This window comes from Etheostoma spectabile, unplaced genomic scaffold (assembly GCF_008692095.1).
Source record: "Etheostoma spectabile isolate EspeVRDwgs_2016 unplaced genomic scaffold, UIUC_Espe_1.0 scaffold00008347, whole genome shotgun sequence".
Classification (NCBI taxonomy): domain Eukaryota; kingdom Metazoa; phylum Chordata; class Actinopteri; order Perciformes; family Percidae; genus Etheostoma; species Etheostoma spectabile.
This window is the reverse complement of record NW_022603587.1, coordinates 1-24,839: the sequence shown is the minus strand read 5'-3', so window position 1 is coordinate 24,839 and position 24,839 is coordinate 1. Positions and strand designations below refer to the sequence as shown.

At 40.2% G+C, this 24,839-nt stretch overlaps 1 protein-coding gene across 5 annotated transcripts in view; it reads left to right on the top strand.

Moving 5' to 3' along the window:
* Window positions 1–23,382, top strand: part of LOC116678846 (uncharacterized) — a 34,589-nt gene extending 11,207 nt beyond the window's left edge. For 2 of the 5 annotated variants that reach the window (XM_032508575.1, XM_032508574.1), the window contains exons 7-14: window positions 1,096–1,497; window positions 2,964–3,419; window positions 8,224–8,652; window positions 15,978–16,409; window positions 17,820–18,221; window positions 19,622–20,023; window positions 21,332–21,760; window positions 23,271–23,382. In XM_032508575.1, the coding sequence (XP_032364466.1) occupies window positions 1,096–1,497; window positions 2,964–3,419; window positions 8,224–8,652; window positions 15,978–16,409; window positions 17,820–18,221; window positions 19,622–20,023; window positions 21,332–21,760; window positions 23,271–23,352 (3,034 nt within the window). In that variant the 3' untranslated portion in view covers window positions 23,353–23,382. The remainder of the gene's footprint in view (window positions 1–1,095; window positions 1,498–2,963; window positions 3,420–8,223; window positions 8,653–15,977; window positions 16,410–17,819; window positions 18,222–19,621; window positions 20,024–21,331; window positions 21,761–23,270) is intronic. The other 3 variants (XM_032508576.1, XM_032508579.1, XM_032508578.1) reach the window with 3 other exon arrangements.
* Window positions 23,383–24,839: the final 1,457 nt, after the last annotated feature.

The following is a 24,839-nucleotide window of genomic DNA, read 5'->3' as shown; positions in this document are numbered from 1 at the left end:
TACGTCTGTAAATCTGAAAAATAGCAATTAAAATCCCTCCGATTCAAAAACAATAAAAAGTTTATATAAAACGTCATCATGTTGTAAACCAATCAGGTGTTAAATCAGCTGAGAAGCCGGCGTTTCCCAGCATGCTCTGGGTCCGCCTGGCTCTTGCAGTCGGTGAAAAGCAACTGCGCCGCCTGCGTCTCAGACCTGCGGCCGCCTTGCTCTCGTGAGATTTCCGTTGCCCACGTGTGCATGACGTCAGAGAGAGTCGGGTTCAAGTCGGACACAAATCTAACCGGCATGCAACGGGCGCCGATCACCGGTGATCGATTCTGCGCAGACCTGGCTCATCTCGAACAAGCCTATTGACTTTGGCCTGGAAGGGGACAGGTGCTAGTGCCCAAATAGTCAAGGCCTGATTTAGCCTTTTTATTATAATTTTGTTTGATATTAGTTGTGATGATAACTTCAATAGTTAGTATTTAGTTTTAATGTTTTTGTTAATTTTTTATATAATTTTGCAATAAGTCATTCTTGCCATACTGCACTTCCATGTAATGCTGAAGAAATAAATTGAAGCACCAGGTTAAGAACTCCTGAGTCCATGCCTCCTCCTTCCATCCGGGGCTAAAACTTACAGAGCCCAAAAGCACGGTAACGTTATACGGTGGAGCGAGCTAGAGAGAGACTGAAGAGCGTCCAGCAGCGTTAGAACCATTGGTGTTAACCGGCCACTTTCAGAGCGCTGCAGACCGGCTCGTTGCAAGAAGTTGTAAGTTTCATCTCATCTCGTCGCAAATCTTTAGTCTGAACTGAGCTTAAAAGATTTTCATTTTTAGTGTAAACACATACTGGTTCTAAATATTGGTTATCTGTTTAATTAACTTTTAATAATCTGTATCAATATCTTCCCTGAAAATACAGTATCTGTTGACATCAAATCTTTTTTATTATTTCTGGTTTCACATAAAACTGTCTCATCTAATTTGAGTGTTTCTGCATGCAGATTCAACTTGAACAGATTTCATACTATAAATCACAGCGAAAAAGTTTTATTTTTATTTAATAAAAACCTTGCATCACATTTTTTAATCTTCTTGATTTCAGTTTCGTGCCCAAGTTATCAAGATCTTCAGAAGAAATCCGGTTCTTTGTGAATCTGTTCTGTGCAGCAGAGAGAGAACAGAAAACAAAACGGAAGACCCTGGAGCTGTTATCAGTGTGCAGATATCAAACACTCCCTCTTAAACTGAAATGGTGTGATTTCCTGCTGGACCTGTACTCAAATAATCCTGAATCAGGTCTGAGTCTCCTTCCATCATTACAGTCAGTTTTCCAGTCAGCTCCTGCAGTCTGGACCATAAACCTCTCAGAGAGAAAGAGCTCCATCCTCCTGGAAGTGCTGAAACTCCAATCAGAGAAGAAACCAGTGGAGCTGACAGGCTGCTCAGATGAAGAGAGTGAAGTGAGGAGTTTCCTACAGTGTCTGCCTTATATCTCACAGCTCAGGTAAGTCAGACAAATACTGTATATTTAATAATAATATGTTGCTTCTGTAAGAAGAGGTTTGTCATAAATCCATCTTAATAATAACCTGGGTTTTAAATGTTAATTGACGGCCATTTACAAATGAACATAATGTAGAAACAGATGAATTCAATGTCTCAGTTCAGTAATTATTTAGTATCACAGTCGTCTGTCTTTATGAGAATAATTAGATGATATTAATAATAATAACAACAATGTAGCTCTGAGACAACAACAAAGTCCTGATAATAAGGTAAAACCTTTATTGGGTTTTTAATGTCTCTGCAGCTTAAACAGAAACCATTAAAACATTAAAACATAGTTTTTGTACAGCTAAAATAGATAATATCTCTTTTAAAAAAAAGATTTACATTAATTAATAAAATCAAACAAGCTGCCTTTTTATCTGAAGACTGAGTGAACTTTACTGACGGTGATGAAAGTTGTACCAACTGTTCAGAGAGCAGCACATTAAGATTTCAGACATCTATGAATCATCATTTAGAGTCACCAGAGACAGATGTAGTGAAGAACAACTGTTATTTACACAGCTGTCCTCTCAGGAGCAAAGAGAAGCATTGCATCATGGGACTTTCTGTAACTATTGAACATCATATGGAGTCTAGATGTTGTTGTTCCACTGTGTATATTTATATAATGTGAATATATTTAACATTTAAAAGTCAAACACAAAGTATAATTCCATAAAGTGAACAAAACCACGAGGAAACAAATCAGCAGAGATTTCATCCTCAGGATCAGTGTTTGTGTTGTGAGTCAGTAAAAGTCCTAAAATGATGTTCTGCTCTGATGGAAGATGTGTGTAACCCTTGTGTTGTCCTCCAGGGTCAAAATTAATACTTTGTAGACACGGTATTTAATTTGTTGTTACTTTTTATAACGATTTTGGCACTTTTCCCCATTACCACCAGTATATTCACCACTAGAACCAACGTATTAATAATTGAACAATAATTTTTGGAATTCATGGTTAATAAACCTCATTCATATGAAATTATCTCATTTCTGTGTTAGAAAAGAAGCAGAAATTATGAATAATTTGTCTGACAGTTAAGATCAGAGAAACAAAGGTAATGGATAATCACAGACATGTCAAAGTTTAGTCAGGATAATGCTATAAAATGTAATAAAACACCCAAAACTCAATGAAGTAGAGATCTGATCCTTATTTTCACTTGTGAAGAGCGTTTCATGGAACCATCCACGTTATTTTGGACAATGTGGTTGAAAGAAACCCAAATATCTGATATAGAAACTTTATGAATGGGTTGAATTTGACCCGAGGACAACAGGAGGGTTAAAGTTAAATTAGATTAATCATTTTATACAGGACAGACATGTTCAAGATGGAGTCCATCAGCAGTGTGTTGTTGTATTTATGCAGCTGAGATCAAATCATCACAAAATGTTTCCATTTATTATTTCAGTGTTCCTCGGTGGTCAGATCGATCTAAAGGAGTCAGGATCTTTGTGAATCTGTTCTGTGCAGCAGAGAGAGAACAGCTGACAGGAGAGAAGACTCTGGAGCTGTTATCATCAGTGTGCACATATCAAACATTCCCTTTAAGAGACCTGAGTTATAATTATTATGATGATGATGACACCATAAATGAATATCTGAGTGATTTCCTGCTGGATCTGTGCTCCCACCTGAAGGACTATGAGACTGAAACAGGTCTGAGTCTCCTTCCATCACTACAGTCAGTTTTCCAGTCAGCTCCTGCAGTCTGGACCATAAACCTCTCAGAGAGAAAGAGCTCCATCCTCCTGGAAGTGCTGAAACTCCAATCAGAGAAGAAACCAGTGGAGCTGACAGGCTGCTCAGATGAAGAGAGTGAAGTGAGGAGTTTCCTACAGTGTTTGCCTTATATCTCACAGCTCAGGTAAGTCAGACAAATACTGTATATTTAATAATAATATGTTGCTTCTGTAAGAAGAGGTTTGTCATAAATCCATCTTAATAATAACCTGGGATTTAAATGTTAATTGACGGCCATTTACAAATGAACACAATGTAGAAACAGATGAATTCAATGTCTCAGTTATTATTTAGTATCAGTCTTCTGTCTTTTTGAGAATAATGAGATGATTTAAATAATAAAACCAATGTAGCTCTGAGACAACAACAAAGTCCTGCTAATACTTTCAATCAATCAATCAAAATGTATTTAAATAGCACTTTACAGCAACCAGCAGGTATCCAAAGTGCTTAACAGAATTAGTAAAATCACAACATACAATAGAAATGAGCATAGAAAACAGTAAAATCAGAAAAGGTCACAAAGAAACAAAAGAATGAAATTGCCACACCACTGCTACGTATTAAAAGCCAGATTGAACAGATATGTCTAACAGTACGTATATCGGGGGGTAACTTGTTCCAGAGTCTCGGGGCAGCAACTGCAAAAGCCTGACACCCCCACCGTTTATACCTGGACCTCGGGACTTCTAAAACCAACTGATTTGAAGGCCGCAATGACCGGTTGTGCTCCCGCGAAGTTAAAATTCAGACAAATACTCTGGGGCAAGACCATTTAAAGCCTTAAAAACAAACAATAAAATCTTAAAAACTATTCTAAAACGCACCGGGAGCCAATGCAGGGTTTGGGTTATATAGTGTCTAGTAACATTATATATATATATATATATTAATATATAATATAGTGTAATGCAGGGTGTATAGAACGGGAGTGATGGGTGCACGTCTAGATGTATTTGTTATAAAAAAGGGGGCAGCACCATTTTGAACAAGCTGAAGACTTGAGATGGAGGTCTGATTCAGACCAACATAGAGGGCATTACAGTAATCCAACCTTGAACTGATAAAAGCATGAATGGCCTTTTCTAGATCGTGCCTGCTCAGAAAGGCTTAACTTTAGCAGCAGTCGAAGCTGGAAAATGCTCATTTTAACCACATTTCTGATCTACTTATCAAATTTCATGCTGCAATCAAAAGTAACCTCCAAGTTTTTGACAGCTGATCTAGTGTAAGATGCCAGACCTCCCAAACTCACAGCTGGACCATTCTGCATGCCTGGAGTACTGAAAATAATACACTCCGTTTTACTTTCATTTAAATTAATAAAGTTGTCTGAAAGCCACAACTTAATATCAGCGATACAGCTTAGCAGGGAGTTTACTGTTACACTGTCATTTGCTTTCATAGGCAAATAGATTTGCAAATCATCTGCATAGCAATGAATGAAATTCCTATAATCGCCCCTAATGGCAGCATATACAAAGAAAACAGAATAGGGCCAAGAATGGATCCCTGTGGTACCCCACAAGAGAGAGGAGCAACTGACGAGGCAAGGTCACCAATCATAACAGAAAAGCTCCTATTTGACAGATAGGAGCTGAACCATTTGAGTGCCAAACCTCTGATGTCTACACAATTCTCAAGGTGTGAGAGGAGGACTGCATGGTCCACTGTGTCAAACGCCGCTGTGAGGTCCAAAAGGACTAAAACAGTAGGATTCCCCGCATCTACAGGCACGGCGTCACTTTTCAACAGGCCCACCCACAAATTTTCATTTAAAAATAATAATAATAATATATTTTAATTATAAAGAATTATTAAAAAATGTTCTTTTTCCCTCATGGGTTTTCCTTGTTATGGGCGCTGTGTCTGTTGGTAATGTGATTTATTTCCTTTTGTTAAATATGTTTTTTAACATGAATCACACTAAAGTAACAGTTTTTTTCTTTCGGAAATAACTTGAGTCTCGTTTTACACGACAGATGACGTCAATGAACCAGTTCTGTGCCTGAGCATTGAATGAAACTGTCGGGCAGTGTTGTTGATCTGTAGTGTTGAAAACTTAAAAACAATTCAACAGAATTGTGAAATATTCGGCCTCCTGTTATACGAGCGGAACTAAATTATGTTTTGGGGAAGTATTAAATGCCTGACCACTGTTACAGTCTTATGTCTATGGAGCTTTGCGTAATAGCGCAGCCAGGTATGGTGCGTAATGGAGATTCCAAAGCGCTCCTCTCTGGGCAGAACCAAGGAGAGCGGTCCGACAGGGTCGTCCTATACAACCAAACGTTTGTACAATGTTTTTTTACAACATATTTAAAGAGCATCAAGCTATTGAAATCTCTATTATGTTAGCACAGATAATATAACAGTATATTAGTCATTTGTATTAGGTTAAACAGTGATTTGAGATCATGTTTAATTTAAGGCCCACCCACAATTGGTCTGGCCCATCCAAAACTGGAATCCTGGCGCCGTGCCTGCTACAAACAAGGCAATATCATTATGTACCCTCAACAGTGCAGACTCAGTGCAGTGACGGGATCTAAAACCAGATTGAAATTTTTCAAAAGTAGTTGTAGAAAGACTTGTAACCGTTAAAAACATTTTTTTATAAAACCTTTGAAAGAAAAGTCAGATGAGAAACTGGTCTAAAATTGGACAGCACTGTAGGGTCAAGATTAGGCTTCTTAAGTAGGGGCCTGACCACAGCATGTTTAAAGGCAGCTGGGACAGAACCTAAAGTAAGACAAGAATTAAAAAGAGTAAGAATACTTGTCCCAATGGTACTATTAATACATATTACATATTAATAAATGGTACTGATTGACACATCTGTCGGAGCAGAGGTGCATGGATTTATGACATCGTTAATAGTATTAAATAACACTCTAGGTTCATGGCAACTGCTAGCTATGACAGAAGAGAGATGCTTCATCTTCATCACCTTCACAGCATTCTGGTCTGTGGCTAGACTGTCCCTTAATACACCCAGTGACTCATGTAAATTGTCTTTCTTCCATCTTCGTTCAGCTTGTCTGCAGTGTTGCCTAAGGGCCCTTGGGGTGTCATTTAGCCAGGGGTCCGCCTTAGGTTTAACAGCTTTAATCCGATAAGGGGCAATAGAGTCTAGGATTTCAGTACATGTGGAAAGGAACACAGAGAGAATGTTATCTGGGGAAGAGGGAGAGACCACACATTCTTTACATAAAACTGTGAGCCCACGAACGCAGAGGCTAACTCTCCAGCTGAAGAGGAGGTGATGCATCGGCGCCTAGAAGCTGAAGAGACAGGCTTAATGGTGGGTGGTGGAACACTTATCTCAAACCTGACGGGGAAGTGATCTGAGATACCAGTTTTAGTTTTATCTCCAAGTGAAACAAAGCCCATAGGAGATGATGAGATCCACCTTGACCTGACGCTCTGGGGGGAAATTGAGGAAAGAACAGCTGGGGGGGGGAGCTCCGAGAAGGCGCTGTCATCACCTGGTTTCAGCCAGGTTTCCGTCAACAACAGAAAGTCCAGCGCATTGGTCGTAGTAAAGTAATTCAGTATAAAAGTCTTATTTGTGAGAGATCTAGTGTTGATCAGCGCCATGCAAACCGGGCGCCTTTCAGTTTGTTGGGAAGCACAACTGAGCTGGCGGAGATTCCCGTGCACACAGCCTCGCTTGGGGCGCTTCCTGTTCCAGCAGCGGGGAGACGGGGACTCGGAGTCCGGTACAGTCTGCCGGAGCAACCGGTAACTGTATACCGGAGAATGCCGTGGATTGCAACCGATGAACTCCACGGAAGATCGGACACATGGATGGCCCAGATCGCAGGTGGAGGATGATGCCAGGTATGCTCTGAGCCTGACACGTACTCCTCCTCTCTTGCCGCGTCTCCTGCAGCGATTTTTGCGAAGCGGCAGACAGGGCTGTCGCTGTAGGTAGGCCGGATTGGACGCCAGGAAGGGCGGCGCCGGCGTACCTGACTGACCGTCAGAGCCGTAGATTGAAACTTTCTCCGCAGATTTACAATTACTTAAAAGAGTCAGGCGGTCATACACCAGGAGCGGTGACACATTTCGAGTGACAAACAGTAAAAACAGGCAAATCAATGATAATCCCAGCAGGAAATCAAAACACACAAACAGAAAATAAAACCCTGCGGTTAAAACTGTTAGTGGCTTTTTGTAAATCTTAGCATCTTAAAAATAAAGAAAAGAAACATAAAAGCTAAATATTTTTTGTACAAATAAAATTAGTAACATCTCTTTCAATCAAAGAAAAAGTAAATAAATTCTACATTTATCTTCCTTTTTATCTGAAGACTGAGTGAACTTTACTGACGGTGATGAAAGTTGTACCAACTGTTCAGAGAGCAGCACATTAAGATTTCAGACATCTATGAATCATCATTTAGAGTCACCAGAGACAGATGTAGTGAAGAACAGCTGTTATGTACATGTCACAAAATGTTTTTGGAATTCATGGTTAATAAACCTCATTCATATGAAATTATCTCATTTCTGTGTAAGAAAAGAAGCAGAAATTATGAATAATTTTGACTGACGGTTAAGATCAGAGAAACAAAGGTAATGGATAATCACAGACATGTCAACGTTTAGTCAGGATAATGCTATAAAATGTAATAAAACACCCAAAACTCAATGAAGTAGAGATCTGATCCTTAATTTCACTTGTGAAGAGCGTTTTACCATCCACGTTATTTTGGGTAATTTGGTTGAAAGAAACCCAAATATCTGATATAGAAACTGAATGAGTTGAATTTGACCCGAGGACAACAGGAGGGTTAAAGTTAAATTAGATTAATCATTTTATACAGGACAGACATGTTCAAGATGGAGTCCATCAGTAGTGTGTTGTTGTATTTATGCAGCTGAGATCAAATCATCACAAAATGTTTCATTTATTATTTCAGTGTTCCTCAGTGGCCAGATCCATCTAAAGGAGTCAGGATCTTTGTGAATCTGTTCTGTGCAGCAGAGAGAGAACAGCTGACAGGAGAGAAGACTCTGGAGCTGTTATCATCAGTGTGCAGATATGAAACATTCCCTTTTAGAGACTGGGATTATGATGACTATCAGAGAGATTTCCTGCTGGATCTGTACTCCCACCTGAAGGACTATGAGACTGAAACAGGTCTGAGTCTCCTTCCATCATTACAGTCAGTTTTCCAGTCAGCTCCTGCAGTCTGGACCATAAACCTCTCAGAGAGAAAGAGCTCCATCCTCCTGGAAGTGCTGAAACTCCAATCAGAGAAGAAACCAGTGGAGCTGACAGGCTGCTCAGATGAAGAGAGTGAAGTGAGGAGTTTCCTACAGTGTCTGCCTTATATCTCACAGCTCAGGTAAGTCAGACAGATACTGAATATTTAATAATAATATGTTGCTTCTGTTAGAAGAGGTTTGTCATAAATCCAAAAAAGTCCTGATAATAAGGTAAAACTTTTATTGTGTTTTTAATGTCTCTGCAGCTTAAACAGAAACCATTAAAACATAAAAACAAATTGTTTTTGTACAGCTAACATAGATATCTCTTAAAAAAAAAAAAGATTTACATTATTAAAAAAAATGAAACAAGCTGTCTTTTCATCTAAAGACTGAGTGAACTTTACTGACGGTGATGAAAGTTGTACCAACTGTTATTTACACAGCTGTCCTCTCAGGAGCAAAGAGAAGCATTGCATCATGGGACTTTCTGTAACTATTGAACATGATATGGAGTCCAGATGTTGTTGTTCCACTGTGTATATTTATATAATGTGAATATGTTTAATATTTAAAAGTCAAACACAAAGTTTAATTCCATAAAGTGAACAAAACCACGAAGAAACAAATCAGCAGAGATTTCATCCTCAGGATCAGTGTTTGTGTTGTGAGTCAGTAAAAGTCCTAAAATGATGTTCTGCTCTGATCATGTACCCCTGACTGCAGACCCGCAGACCTCAATGTGGGCGGGGTTAAACATTGACCCCTCCCCTCAACATTTAACCCCGCCCAGTATCCAACCGCCCACTACCCAACTCATTTAATACGGTGTCTGAAGAGGGACAAGAAACCTTAGTGGATGTGGCAAAATGCAGCGATTTAAACATAATGAACTTAATCTTTGGTTTTATTAATTATGAAATACAATATTGACACATTTCACAAAACATAAAATTACCGTAATAATGCATTAAATTATGAAAAAAGTAGAATATTTGAATGTGTATTTATCATAATCAATTGTAACCTGATACTTTCTTAATATTATCAAAATTAAAGGATCATGAGACTATAATATATATCAAATATATACTATATAATATATATAATATGTGTGTATATACTATATATAATACCAATAATTCTGAAAATGTAAATGTGCTGTATTTATATAGTGCTTTTCTAGTTTTAACAACTGCTCAAAGCGCTTTTACATCTTACAGGAAACATTCACCATTCACACACATTCATACACTGTGGCCGGGGCTGCCGTACAAGGTGCCGCCTGCTCATCAGATACACACTCACACACATTTACACAACGATGCGCAGCACCGGGGGCAACTCGGGGTTCAGTGTCTTGCCCAAGGACACTTCGACAATGACTGCAGGGGCGGGGATCGAACCACCAACCTTACGATTGGCAGGCAACCGCTCTTCCAATCGGATAAGTTTAATAACATATACAACCATAATAACTGAAGGAGCTGCTCAGGGACCCCACAGTGTCATGGAGGGGGTGAGAGGTGTTTTCCATGATGGATGTCAGCTTGGCTAACATCCTCCTCTCCCCTACTTTCTTTATGGGGTCCAGAGGACAGTCCAGAACAGAGCTCGCTCTCCTGATCAGTCTGTTGAGTCTGCTCCTGTCCTGGTCCGAGCTGCCCCCCCTCCAGCAGACCACAGCATAAAGGATGGCAGAGGCCACCACATAAAAGTGTCATAAAAGAGTCCTGAGGAGAGTTCTGCACACTCCAAAGGACCTCCTCAGCAGATGGAGGACTCTGGCCCTTCTTGTAGAGTGCAGAAGAAGAGTGTAGAGTGCAGAATCTTGTAGAATGGGTGTTATCAGAATAATGACCAGAACTATAACAGTCATACTGGATTGGGTCTTATTACCTAGTCAAGGAACACAGCATTTATTTTAAAATTATGTTCATCAACACAATGTTTGAAATTTTTTTCTAAGTCCTCTTGGTATTGAAAGGTAATTAGAAAGGCATCCTTTCCCTTTCCGTCATCCAGTTCTCCTTCTAGGATGTCCTGAAGTGGCTTCCCCTGACTTGCGGGGTCCATTTGGAGAACAGCAGGCTCCATCGCCTCCCCACGGAGTAAAGGCGCTTGAGCCATCTCATTGCCTTCTGAATATCATTCAGGATTGGGTGCTTGAATTTATCAAAATTATAGGGATCATGAGATTTTTTTTTTTTTTTTTAACAACAAATTATTGAACAACAAACTAGCATTAAATTAAAACAAGCAGGCAAACAGTAAAAATGTTAATGAAATACTAAAATGATATTAATGATGAACATAATGGCAACAATTATGTTTTTAACAGTATGATGTCATTCAGGATTGGAAGCTTGACCTGGTTACAAAACCCAAGTTGAAATCAGAAATAAATCAACCACATGCAGTCATGAATGCATTTAAATAGTTCAGTTTTGATAAATGGCTTGTTCAATGTTCAGTTCAGTGTTCTGAATAAGTAATTTTGCACTTCGGTCAGTAAAGTGCAAAAAGTGCACTTTACTGACCGAAAGGTTCTTGGAAGCTAGGCTCATCACTGCTGTGCACGTGGATTTTTTTTTTTACAGTCTTCAACAAATTTTTACATTTGTTAAAGACTATCTCAGTAATCATGACAGCATACCTGTGCTCTTTGATGTTCACGTCATCTTTTCCTGTTTTTGGCCATCTCATCTTTAGAGCTACGTGAGTCAATGATATTCGTTCATTATACAACATTATTTAAACACTTACATCATAGGAAAGTTTTCCTGGAGAACTTTGCACCACCATCTCCTTATTTGTTCCCCAAAACATAGTTTAGTTCTGCTCCTAACATGAGGCAGAATATTTCACAATTCTGTTTGTTTTAAATTTTTGACCACACTGCCTAACAGTTTGAATCAACACATAACGTCTGCCATGTAAAACAAGACTGAAGTTATTTCCTACAAAGACAAGCTGTTACTTTAGTGTAATAATTCATGTTATAAACATGTTTAACAAAAAGAAATAAATCAGATTAACAAGCCCTAAAGCATCATTGGCCATAACAAGAGAAAACCACGAGGGGAGAAAAACAACTTGCCAACAGTAACAGCTGATATAGAAACACACCTGCAGCTCTGTAGCATCATCCACATGCGAGTCAGTGGCACTAGCACATGCGCTGGTCGCGCTACCCGCGCTAGTCCTTGGGTGGTAGAGGAGACAAAGATTTGCTAGGTGTTGTGGATCTGAGCTCTCCATCTCCTGATTGCAGATGATTCCGTCCATGCACACGACGACTGTAACATTGTCCTTCAATGGAAATAATTTCCGCACTTTCAGATTACTTGGAGCTAACATAGACAGTTAAAGAAGGGAACTAGCCATCTAATCCGAACCTCAGCCTGCTCAATTTAAACATTAAAATAGACATAACCAGCTTCTTTAATTGTTTTTGAAAACTAAACAACTACAAAAGTCACACTTACTCCCAAGCGTGGGTGCATATCGCTGAATTCACTCTGATATGACGATGAAATGACAGGGTCAAATGCTGGAGACTGGGCTGTAGAGTTAAACGTTTAACCCCGCCCCCTCAACGTTTAACCCCACCCAAATTGAGGTCTGCGGCTCTGCAGTCAGGGGCTTCTCACTCTATTAATAATAATAATAAGAAATTTAATTTGTATAGCGCTTTTCCCAAGCTCAAAGTCGCTTTACAGAGTAGAAACAGTAGATAAATATATAAAAAATAAATTTAAAAAAACTAAGAGTATACAGAACTGAAGAGATGGGTCTTCAGACGGGACTGAAAAATAGTGAGGGACTCAGAGATGCGGATCTCATGGGGGAGGGAGTTCCAGAGCCTGGGAGCTGCCCTGGAAAAGGCTCTGTCCCCAAAACTGCGGAGCTTTGACTTGGGGACATAGAGGAGACCGGCTGAGGTGGATCTGAGGGACCGTGAAGGTTGGTAGGGGGAGAGGAGGACAGTGAGGTATGACGGGGCAAGGTGGTGTATGGCTTTATAGGTAAGGACCAGGATTTTGTATGTGATCCCGTTAGAAATGGGAAGCCAGTCCAGCTGTTTTAGGACCGAAGTGATGTGGTGCCAGGATGTGGAGCGGGTGAGGAGTCGTGCGGCTGAGTTCTGAACCAGTTGGAGCCTTTTAATGGAGATTTAGCTGATGCCGAGGAGTAGTGAGTTGCAATAGTCAAGTCGTGAGGAGATGAAGGCATGAATAAGTCTTTCGGCAGCAGAGGGAGTGACTGAAGGTCTGATTTTGGCAATATTTCGAAGGTGAAAGAAGGAGGTTTTGATGACATGATGGATGTGATGGTCAAGGGAGAAGGTTGAATCAAAAATTACACCAAGGTTGCGGGCCTGGGGAGATGGGGAGACGATGGTGCCGTCAATGGTGAGAGTGGGGTTATTGGCTTTGCTGAGAGTGGATTTGGAGCCTATGAGGAGGAATTCTGTTTTATTGCTGTTTAGTTAGGAAGTTGTGGTGCATCCAGGTTTTAATCGCTGACAGACAGGAGTTGATGTGGGAGAGGGGGGGATTGTGGGGGGAGTTGGTGCTGAGGTAGATCTGGGTGTCATCGGCATTATAGTGAAAGTTCAGGTTGAAATGGCGGAGTATCTGACCAAGGGGGAGGATGTAGATTATGAAAAGAAGGGGGCTGAGTACGGAGCCTTGGGGAACGCCTTGGGTGACTGAGGCAGTAGCAGAGGTGTGGTTATGAAGGGAGATGAAATGAGATCTGTCAGAAAGGTAGGAACGGAGCCAGGTGAGTGCAGTACCTTCGATACCAAGGTCTTTGAGTGTGGTGAGGAGGATGTTATGGCTCACAGTATTGAAGGCTGCACGCAGGTCAAGAAGAATAAGGATGTTGAGGGGACCGGTGTCAGCAGAAGTGAGTAGGTTGTTGAAGACTTTGAGCAGAGCAGTTTCTGTGCTGTGGAGGGGGCGAAAACCAGATTGGAAGGGTTCAAATTGGTTATTGGTAAGGAGATGAGTTTGTAGTTGTGAGGCAACTATACGTTCGAGGGTTTTAGACAGAAAGGGGAGGTTGGATATAGGACAGTAATTATTAAGGAAAGAGGGATCCAGACCAAGCTTTTTGAGGACTGGGGTGACCGCAGTAGTTTTGAAAGCAGAGGGGACAGTTCCAAGGGACAGAGAGGAGTTGAAGAGATTAGTGAGTCCAGTGAGCAAGTAGTGGGTTTGGAAGAGCTGATGAGTTTAGAGATATCTGGGGTGGTGACCAGGTCAAACTGGGAGAAGAGGCAGTGTGAAGGAGGAGAAGGGAGGTCAGATTTGGCAGAAATGAGAGCCTCCTTGTTGACAGTGAGGTGGAGTTTATAGGCTTCATGGTGGACTGTGAGAGATGATTTTTTTTGTCAGGCGTTCGAGTTGGCGGCCAGTTTGTTCATTTTCCCGGAGAGCAGGTGTGTAACAGGGTGACGAGGTGTTAATGGTGGCTGTTTTTGTTTTGAGGGGGGCCAGAGAGTTAAGGGAGGAAGACAAGACGGAGTTGAGGTGGTTTGTGAGATCATCAGGTGAGGTGAGGGTTAGGTCCAGGTGGAGGAGAGCAGGTCAGAGAGATTGTGGGGCTCAATGGATTTAAGATTGCGGAAGGTGATTTCTCGAAAGATTCGTGGGCGTGCGGAGGAATGATGAACCGTATCAGTTTGTGATCAGAGAGGGGAAAGAGGCATGGATGGAGGTCCAGCACAGGCAGGTTGATGGAGCAAACCAGGTCGAGGATGTGTCCTTTGTCATGGGTGGGGAATGTGACATGTTGGATGAGAGTGAAGTTGTCCAGTAAAGTGGGGAATTCCGATGACGCTAGAGATGAGGCTAGTGTGAGGAGTTCTGTGAAGTCTGAGAGGAAGGAAGGGTTTGGTTTAGGTGGCCGGTAGATGAGGAAAACTGTCATAGAGGAAAGAGCTTTGAAGGCGAGTTTTCAAATGAAGATACAGAGGGGAGGGTGAGTTTGGTGATCCGGAAGTTCTGACTGTAAATGACGGCGAGGCCGTCACCACATCGGGAGGGGCGGGGTTTTCAAATGTAATTGTATCCAGTGGGATACAGTGCGGAAGAAGAAGTCGTTGGGTTGTTGCCAGGTTTCGGTGAGCAGAAGAAAGTCCAGCGAGTTGTCGAGGATTAGTTCATGAAGGACTGGGGCTTTATTGTTGATTGATCAGGTGTTGAGGAGGGCGAAGTTGGCATGGTGAGATGAAGGCGGGCTGGTGAGATCTGAGGTTGTCCCAGTTAACGGTGCGTGTGGGGGGGTAATGCAATTGAGGAAAGACAGCAAGGGAATTTGTAGATGATTGGAGAGCAGGTATAGGTGAAGTGTGAATAGCGCTGTAGTCCAGTCTGGGTTTTTTGTGCAGTCTGTCAGTCCGCTCAGCTGTATGTGATGCAGTGAGGGAAGCGTTCCAATGACGTGGGAGAAGTGCGACAGTGCGTGCCGGGGACCAGATGGATGGAGTGGATTGTCCGTGGTGAAGATAAACAAACTTGCGGCGACAGGTTCTGTGGATGTAACGGGGTCGTCGAAGAAGTCCGAGCTGTTTGATGACTGGGATGCAGGATGGAATGGAGAAGTTGATTAATTCAGCCAGTTGCAGAGTTGAGTATTTGGACATGATGCCGAGCAGACGGACAGAGAGCTGCGTGGCAGCAGTTAGCAGTGGACGAGGGACACAGAGATGGATGACTGATGTAAGTGCCAAGATGATCCACGGCAAGCCGGCACGGCAAGAGATGAAGGTCTCGGTCACGGCTGCTTCTGGTTGGAGTTTTGCCTGTGAGACGGGCTAGGAAATCGGGTTAGCCACTGATGCCGTTAGAGTTAGCCACCATGCGTTGGATGAGCACGAGCAGCCAGCTAGCGGCAAACCGACGGGGCAGCAGTCCGGGCAAGATGCCGAGCGGCTTCAGGAACCAGCTGAAAGGCTTTCCAGAGGTAGGGGTACAGTGAAGACAGACACTAACTGAACAGGAGGAAGGAAAGAATAGCATAGCATAGCAGAGCAGACGGAAACGCGGCAAATAAACAGCGCCAGCGTCCTCTCACGTCTCTGCTTGTGTGAAGCAGGTGCAAAGGATGGAAGATGTGTGTAACCCTTGTGTTGTCCTCTAGGAATGATTTTGACTGACAGTTAAGATCATAGAAACAAAGGTAATTGATAATCACAGACATGTCAACATTTAGTCAGGATAAATCTATAAAATGTAATAAAACACCTAAAATTCAATGAAGTAGAGATCTGATCCTTAATTTCACTTGTGAAGAGCGTTTTATGGAACCATCCACGTTATTTGGGGTAATTTGGTTCAAAGAAACCCAAATATCTGATATAGAAACTTTATGAATGGAGTCCATCAGTAGTGTGTTGTTGTATTTATGCAGCTGAGATCAAATCATCACAAAATGTTTCCTTTTATTATTTCAGTTATGATCCTCGTTGGTCAGATCCATCTAAAGGAGTCAGGATCTTTGTGAATCTGTTCTGTGCAGCAGAGAGAGAACAGCTGACAGGAGAGAAGACTCTGGAGCTGTTATCATCAGTGTGCACATATGAAACATTCCCTTTTAGAGACCGGAGTTATGATGAATATCAGACAGATTTCCTGCTGGATCTGTTCTCTCACCTGAAGGACTATGATCCTGAAACAGGTCTGAGTCTCCTTCCATCATTACAGTCAGTTTTCCAGTCAGCTCCTGCAGTCTGGACCATAAACCTCTCAAAGAGAAAGAGCTCCATCCTCCTGGAAGTGCTGAAACTCCAATCAGAGAAGAAACCAGTGAAGCTGACAGGCTGCTCAGATGAAGAGAGTGAAGTGAGGAGTTTCCTACAGTGTCTGCCTTATATCTCACAGCTCAGGTAAAAGGTTGTCTTTTTCAGGGATCAACCCATTATCGGAGCCTACTGTATATTTGGCAATTTGCACATTATATGTATCCATTTTTTTTATTTTACCAATAACTGATAAATTAGTAATTAAAAGGTTTGCTACTTTGGCTCCTCTACAGCTCTATAAGCAGTCTGTAACACTTGCAAACAAACTGTTAAAACCTCAGGAAGCTATTAGTGTTTTGGTTTAGTTTTTTTGGACTGTGTATTATGTTTAAAGTTTCAGTTTTATAAAGAATTCCCTAAAGCATTTAAACTAACTTTTGTGTTAGTTTAGTTCAGACCAAAGATTTGCAACGAGACAAAACTGTTTTAGAGCGTCACAGGGAAAAGATGCAGCGGTCTGAACCGGCCCGTCTAAGCTCGACTCAAACCAGCTGATGGTGTCACTGCAACTGAGTCTCCAGTGGCTGGTTTAAGACCGTAAGAGACGTCTCCTGTTTCAACAGCCAATAGAGAAGTCAGCTGGTCCAGTCTCCAGAGGCTGGTTTAAGACCGTAAGAGACGTCTCCTGTTTCAACAGCCGATAGAGACGTCAGTTGGTCCAGTCTCCAGAGGCTGGTTTTAGGACGTAAGAGACGTCTGCTGTTCCAACAGCCGATAGAGAAGTCAGCTGCTCAATTCAGCTACAAAATATAGAAATAAAATGATTCATAATCCATTTCATTTCTAAGTTCCAAACAGCTGGTTGAAATGGCAGAGTTTTAGATGGAGTTTCAACGACCGCCCGAAGCACGGTAACATTATACGGTGGAGCGAGCTAGAGAGAGACTGAAGAGCGTCCAGCAGCGTTAGAACCAAGCAGTGAATCAGTGAAATAAAATGTTTTTGCTGATTAATCACTAGAAAGACAGCTGTAGCAAACATCTCACTATCACTACCGTTATCCACATTCATATTTAGACTAAACAAGTGATATGTCCAGCTACAAAAAACCTAAAATTCAGAAGCTATAACGGAAGTAAAAAAGGCGTTGTTATGGAGATGATACACCGTCTCGTCTCATTGGTGTGAACCGGCAGCTTTCAGAGCGCTGCAGACCGGCTCGTTGGAAGAAGTTGTACGTTTAATCTTATCTCGTTGCGAATCTGTGGTCTGAACTGAGCTTAAAAGATTTTCCTTTTTAGTGTAAACTCATATCGGTTCTCTGTTGAATTAACTATTAATAATCTGTATCGATATCGTCCTGAAAATACAGTATCTGTTGACAACAAATCTTTTTTATTATTTCTGGTTTCACACGAAGCTGTCTCATCTAATTTGAGTGTTTCTGCATGCAGATTCAACTTGAACAGATTTCATACTATAAATCACAGCAAAAAGTTTTATTTTTATTTAATAAAAAACTTGCATCACGTTTTTTAATCTTATTGATTTCAGTTTCGTGCCCAAGTTATCAAGATCTTCAGAAGAAATACGGTTCTTTGTGAATCTGTTCTGTGCAGCAAAAAGAGAACAGAAAGCAAAAGAGAAGACTCTGGAGCTGTTATCAGTGTGCAGATATCAAACACTCCCTCTTAGACTGAAATGGTGGGATTTCCTGCTGGACCTGTACTCAAATGATCCTGAAACAGGTCTGAGTCTCCTTCCATCATTACAGTCAGTTTTCCAGTCAGCTCCTGCAGTCTGGACCATAAACCTCTCAGAGAGAAAGAGCTCCATCCTCCTGGAAGTGCTGAAACTCCAATCAGAGAAGAAACCAGTGGAGCTGACAGGCTGCTCAGATGAAGAGAGTGAAGTGAGGAGTTTCCTACAGTGTCTGCCTTATATCTCACAGCTCAGGTAAATGGTTATCTTTTTCAGGGACCAACCCATTGTCGGGGCCGATATTTGACAATTTGCAGATTATTTGCAGTGTTTTGATTTTACTGATAACCAATACATTATTCATTAAAAGGTGTGCTACTTTGGCTCCTCTACAGCTCTATAAGCAGTCTGTAACACTTGCAAACAAACTGTTAAAACTTCAGGAAGCTATTACTGTTTTGGTTTAGTTTTTTTTTGACTGTGTACTATGTGTAAAGTTTCAGTTTTATTAAAGAATTCCCGAAAGCATTTAAACTAACTTTTGTGTTAGTTTAGTTCAGACCAAAGATTTGCAACGAGGTGAAACTGTTTTAGAGCGTCACGGGGAAAAGATGCAGCGGTCTGAACCGGCCCGTCTAAGCTCGACTCAAACCAGCTGATGGTGTCACTGTGACTGAGTCTCCAGAGGCTGGTTTAAGACCGTAAGACATCTCCTGTTTCAACAGCCAATAGAGAAGTCAGCTGGTCCAGTCTCCAGAGGCTGGTTTAAGACCGTAAGAGACGTCTCCTGTTTCAACAGCCGATAGAGACGTCAGTTGGTCCAGTCTCCAGAGGCTGGTTTAAGACCGTAAGAGACGTCTCCTGTTCCAACAGCCGATAGAGAAGTCAGCTGCTCAATTCAGCTACAAAATATAGAAATAAAATGATTCATAATCCATTTCATTTCTAAGTTCCAAACAGCTGGTTGAAATGGCAGAGTTTTAGATGGAGCCTCAACGACCGCCCGAAGCACGGTAACATTATACGGTGGAGCGAGCTAGAGAGAGACTGAAGAGCGTCCAGCAGCGTTAGAACCAAGCAGTGAATCAGTGAAATAAAATGTTTTTGCTGATTAATCACTAGAAAGACAGCTGTAGCAAACATCTCACTATCACTACCATTATCCACATTCATATTTAGACTAAACAAGTGATATGTCCAGCTACAATAAACCTAAAATTCAGAAGCTATAACGGAAGTAAAAAGGCGTTGTTATGGAGATGATACACTGTCTCGTCTCATTGGTGTGAACCGGCAGCTTTCAGAGCGCTGCAGACCGGCTCGTTGCAAGAAGTTGTACGTTTAATCTTATCTCGTTGCGAATCTTTGGTCTGAACTGAGCTTAAAAGATTTTCCTTTTTAGTGTAAACTCATATCGGTTCTCTGTTGAATTAACTATTAATAATCTGTATCGATATCGTCCTGAAAATACAGTATCTGTTGACAACAAATCTTTTTTATTATTTCTGGTTTCACACGAAGCTGTCTCATCTAATTTGAGTGTTTCTGCATGCAGATTCAACTTGAACAGATTTCATACTATAAATCACAGCAAAAAGTTTTATTTTTATTTAATTAAAAACTTGCATCACATTTTATAATCTTCATGATTTCAGTTTCGTGCCCAAGTTATCAAGATCTTCAGAAGAAATACGGTTCTTTGTGAATCTGTTCTGTGCAGCAGAGAGAGAACAGAAAACAAAAGAGAAGAATCTGGAGCTGTTATCAGTGTGCAGATATCAAACACTCCCTCTTGAACTGAAATGGTGGGATTTCCTGCTGGACCTGTACTCAAATGATCCTGAATCAGGTCTGAGTCTCCTTCCATCACTACAGTCAGTTTTCCAGTCAGCTCCTGCAGTCTGGAACATAAACCTCTCAGAGAGAAAGAGCTCCATCCTCCTGGAAGTGCTGAAACTCCAATCAGAGAAGAAACCAGTGGAGCTGACAGGCTGCTCAGATGAAGAGAGTGAAGTGAGGAGTTTCCTACAGTGTCTGCCTTATATCTCACAGCTCAGGTAAGTCAGACAAATACTGTATATTTAATAATAATATGATGCTTCTGTAAGAAGAGGTTGATGCAAGCTTTTACGTAGGCTAAGAGAGATATATTGTAAAGTACTTTATTTTGAAAGGTAGACGCTCGGGGATGGGACCAGGTGGGATGGCAGAAGGATTTTTTTTAGTTTGCCTATAATCTGAATTTATTTTATAGACAGACATATATTTTTTAAGAATTTCATTCATAGCATGATAGTCGAAGCAAGCTTATTTTATTACAGATGCAAGCTTTTATTTTGAAAAGTAGAAGCTCAGGGATTGTACCAGGCGGGACGGCATGAGACAGGACTGCATGACATGGGACGCTCCAGGCTGCAGCCATACACTCTTGGAGACAAATGTAGTGAAGAACAACTGTTATTTACACGTCTGTCCTCTCAGGAGCAAAGAGAAGCATTGCATCATGGGACTTTCTGTAACTATTGGACATGATATGGAGTCTAGATGTTGTTCCACTGTGTATATTTATATAATGTAAATATATTTAACATTTAAAAGTCAAACGCAAAGTTTAATTCCATAAAGTGAACAAAACCACGAGGAAACAAATCAGCAGAGATTTCATCTTCAGGATCAGTGTTTGTGTTGTGAGTCAGTAAAAGTCCTAAAATGATGTTTTGCTCTGATGGAAGATGTGTGTAACCCTTGTGTTGTCCTCCACGGTCAAAATAATACTTTGTAGACACCGGTTTTAAGTTTTTGTTGCTTTTTATAACGCTTTTGGCACTTTTCCCTTTTACCACCAGTATATTCACCACTAGAACCAACGTATTAACAATAGTTGAACAATAATTTTTGGAATTTATGGTTAATAAACCTCATTCATATGAAATTATCACATCTCTGTGTTACAAAAGAAGCAGAAATTATGAATGATTTGTCTGACTGTTAAGATCAGAGAAAAAAAGGTAATGGATAATCACAGACATGTCAACGTTTAGTCAGGATAATGCTATAAAATGTAATAAAACACCCAAAATTCAATGAAGTAGAGATCTGATCCTTAATTTTACTTGTGAAGAGTGTTTTATGGAACCATCCACGTTATTTTGGGTAATTTGGTTGAAAGAAACCCAAATATCTGATATAGAAACTTTATGAATGGGTTGAATTTGACCCGAGGACAACAGGAGGGTTAAAGTTAAATTAGATTAATCATTTTATACAGGACAGACATGTTCAAGATGGAGTCCATCAGCAGTGTGTTGTTGTATTTTAGCAGCTGAGATCAAATCATCACAAAATGTTTCCTTTTATTATTTCAGTGTTCCTCGGCGGTCAGATCGATCTAAAGGAGTCAGGATCTTTGTGAATCTGTTCTGTGCAGCAGAGAGAGAACAGCTGACAGGAGAGAAGACTCTGGAGCTGTTATCATCAGTGTGCACATATCAAACATTCCCTTTTAAACACTGGGGTTATAATGAATATCAGAGTGATTTCCTGCTGGATCTGTACTCCCACCTGAAGGACTATGAGACTGAAACAGGTCTGAGTCTCCTTCCATCATTACGGTCAGTTTTCCAGTCAGCTCCTGCAGTCTGGACCATAAACCTCTCAGAGAGAAAGAGCTCCATCCTCCTGGAAGTGCTGAAACTCCAATCAGAGAAGAAACCAGTGGAGCTGACAGGCTGCTCAGATGAAGAGAGTGAAGTGAGGAGTTTCCTACAGTGTCTGCCTTATATCTCACAGCTCAGGTAAGTCAGACAAATACTGAATATTTTATAATAATATGTTGCTTCTGTAAGAAGAGGTTTGTCATAAATCCATCTTAATAATAACCTGGGTTTTAAATGTTAATTGACGGCCATTTACAAATGAACATAATGTAGAAACAGATAAATTCAATGTCTCAGTTCAGTAATTATTTAGTATCACGGTCTTCTGTCTTTATGAGAATAATGAGATGATATTAATAATAACAACAATGTAGCTCTGAGACGACAACAACAAAGTCATGATAATACTTTCTTATACAGGAAATAAAAACACAAACAGAAATGAAAAACCTGCAGTTAAAACTGATATTGGCTTTTTGTAAATCTTAGCATCTTAAAAATAAAGAATAGAAACATAAAAACTGAATATTTCTGTTGAGATAAAATTAGTAACATCTCTTTCATTTAAAGAAAATGTAAATAATTTCTACGTTTATCTTCCTTTTTATCTGAAGACTGAGTGAACTTTACTGACGGTGATGAGAGTTGTACCAACTGTTCAGAGAGCAGCACATTAAGATTTCAGACATCTATGAATCATCATTTAGAGTCACCAGAGACAGATGTAGTGAAGAACAACTGTTATTTACACGGCTGTCCTCTCAGGAGCAAAGAGAAGCATTGCATTATGGGACTTTCTGTAACTATTGTACATGATATGGAGTCTAGATGTTGTTGTTCCACCGTCTATATTTATATAATGTGAATATATTTAACATTTAAAAGTCAAACACAAAGTATAATTCCATAAAGTGAACAAAACCACGAGGAAACAAATCAGCAGAGATTTCATCCTCAGGATCAGTGTTTGTGTTGTGAGTCAGTAAAAGTCCTAAAATGATGTTCTGCTCTGATGGAAGATGTGTGTAACCCTTGTGTTGTCCTCCAGGGTCAAAATTAATTCTTTGTAGACACTGTTTTTAATTTTTTGTTTCTTTTTATAACGATTTTGGCACTTTTCCCCATTACCACCAGTATATTCACCACTAGAACCAACGTATTAACACTAGTTCAACCATCATGTTTGGAATTCATGGTTAATAAACCTCATTCATATGAAATTATCTCATCTCTGTGTTACAAAAGAAGCAGAAATTATGAATAATTTGTCTGACAGTTAAGATCAGAGAAACAAAGGTAATGGATAATCACAGACATGTCAACGTTTAGTCAGGATAATGTTATAAAATGTAATAAAACACCCAAAATTCAATGAAATAGAGATCTGATCCTTAATTTCACTTGTGAAGAGCGTTTTACCATCCACGTTATTTTGGGTAATTTGGTTGAAAGAAACCCAAATATCTGATAAAGAAACTTTATGAATGGGTTGAATTTGACCCGAGGACAACAGGAGGGTTAAGAGTTAAATTAGATTAATCATTTTATACAGGACAACATGTTCAAGATGGAGTCCATCAGTAGTGTGTTGTTGTATTTATGCAGCTGAGATCAAATCATCCCAAAATGTTTCCTTTTATTATTTCAGTGTTCCTTGGTCGTCAGATCGATCTGAAGGAGTCAGGATCTTTGTGAATCTGTTCTGTGTGCAGCAGAGAGAGAACAGCTGACAGGAGAGAAGACTCTGGAGCTGTTATCATCAGTGTGTGTGCACATATCAAACATTCCCTTTTTAAACACTGGGGTTAATAATGAATATCAGAGTGATTTCCTGCTGGATCTGTACTCCCACTGAAGGACTATGAGACTGAAACAGGTCTGAGTCTCCTTCCATCATTACAGTCAGTTTCCAGTCAGATCCTGCAGTCTGGACCATAAACCTCTCAGAGAGAAAGAGCTCCATCCTCCTGGAAGTGCTGAAACTCCAATCAGAGAAGAAACCAGTGGAGCTGACAGGCTGCTCAGATGAAGGAAGTGAGTGAGGAGTTTCCTACAGTGTCTGCCTTATGATCTCACAGCTCAGGTAAGTCAGACAAATACTGAATATTTAATATATGTTGCTTCTGTAAGAAGGGTTTGTCATAAATCCATCTTAATAATAACCTGGGTTTTAAATGTTAATTGACGGCCATTTACAAATGAACATAATGTAGAAACAATGAATTCAATGTCTCCGTTCAGTAATTATTTATATCACAGTCTTCTGTCTTTGTGAGAATAATGAGATGATTATATAATAAAACAACAATGTAGCTCTGAGCAACAACAAAGTCATGATAATACTTTCTTATACAGGAAATAAAAAAACAAACAGAAATGAAAAACCTGCAGTTAAAACTGATATTGGCTTTTTGTAAATCATAGCATCTTAACAATAAAGAATAGAAACATAAAAACTGAATATTTCTTTACAGATAAAATTAGTAACATCTCTTTCATTTAAAGAAAATGTAAATAATTTCTACATTCATCTTCCTTTTTATCTGAAGACTGAGTGAACTTTACTGACGGTGATGAAAGTTGTACCAACTGTTCAGAGAGCAGCACATTAAGATTTCAGACATCTATGAATCATCATTTAGAGTCACCAGAGACAGATGTAGTGAAGAACAACTGTTATTTACACGGCTGTCCTCTCAGGAGCAAAGAGAAGCATTGCATCATGGGACTTTCTGTAACTATTGAACATGATATGGAGTCTAGATGTTGTTGTTCCACTCTGTATATTTATATAATGTGAATATATTTAACATTTAAAACTCTTACACAGAGTATAATTCCATAAAGTGAACAAAGGAAACAAATCAGCAGAGATTTCATCCTCAGATCAGTGTTTGTGTTGTGAGTCAGTAAAAGTCCTAAATGATGTCTGCTCTGATGGAAGATGTGTGTAACCCTTGTGTTGTCCTCCCAGGGTCAAAATTAATTCTTTGTAGACACTGTTTTTAATTTTTTGTTTGCTTTATAACTCTTTTGGCACTTTCCCCATTACCACCAGTATATTCACCACTAGAACCAACGTATTAACAATAGTTCAACAATAATTTTGGAATTCATGGTTAATTACCTTCATTCATATGAAATTATCTCATCTCTGTGTTACAAAAGAAGCAGAAATTTGAATGATTTGTCTGAGCAGTTAAGATCAGAGAAACAA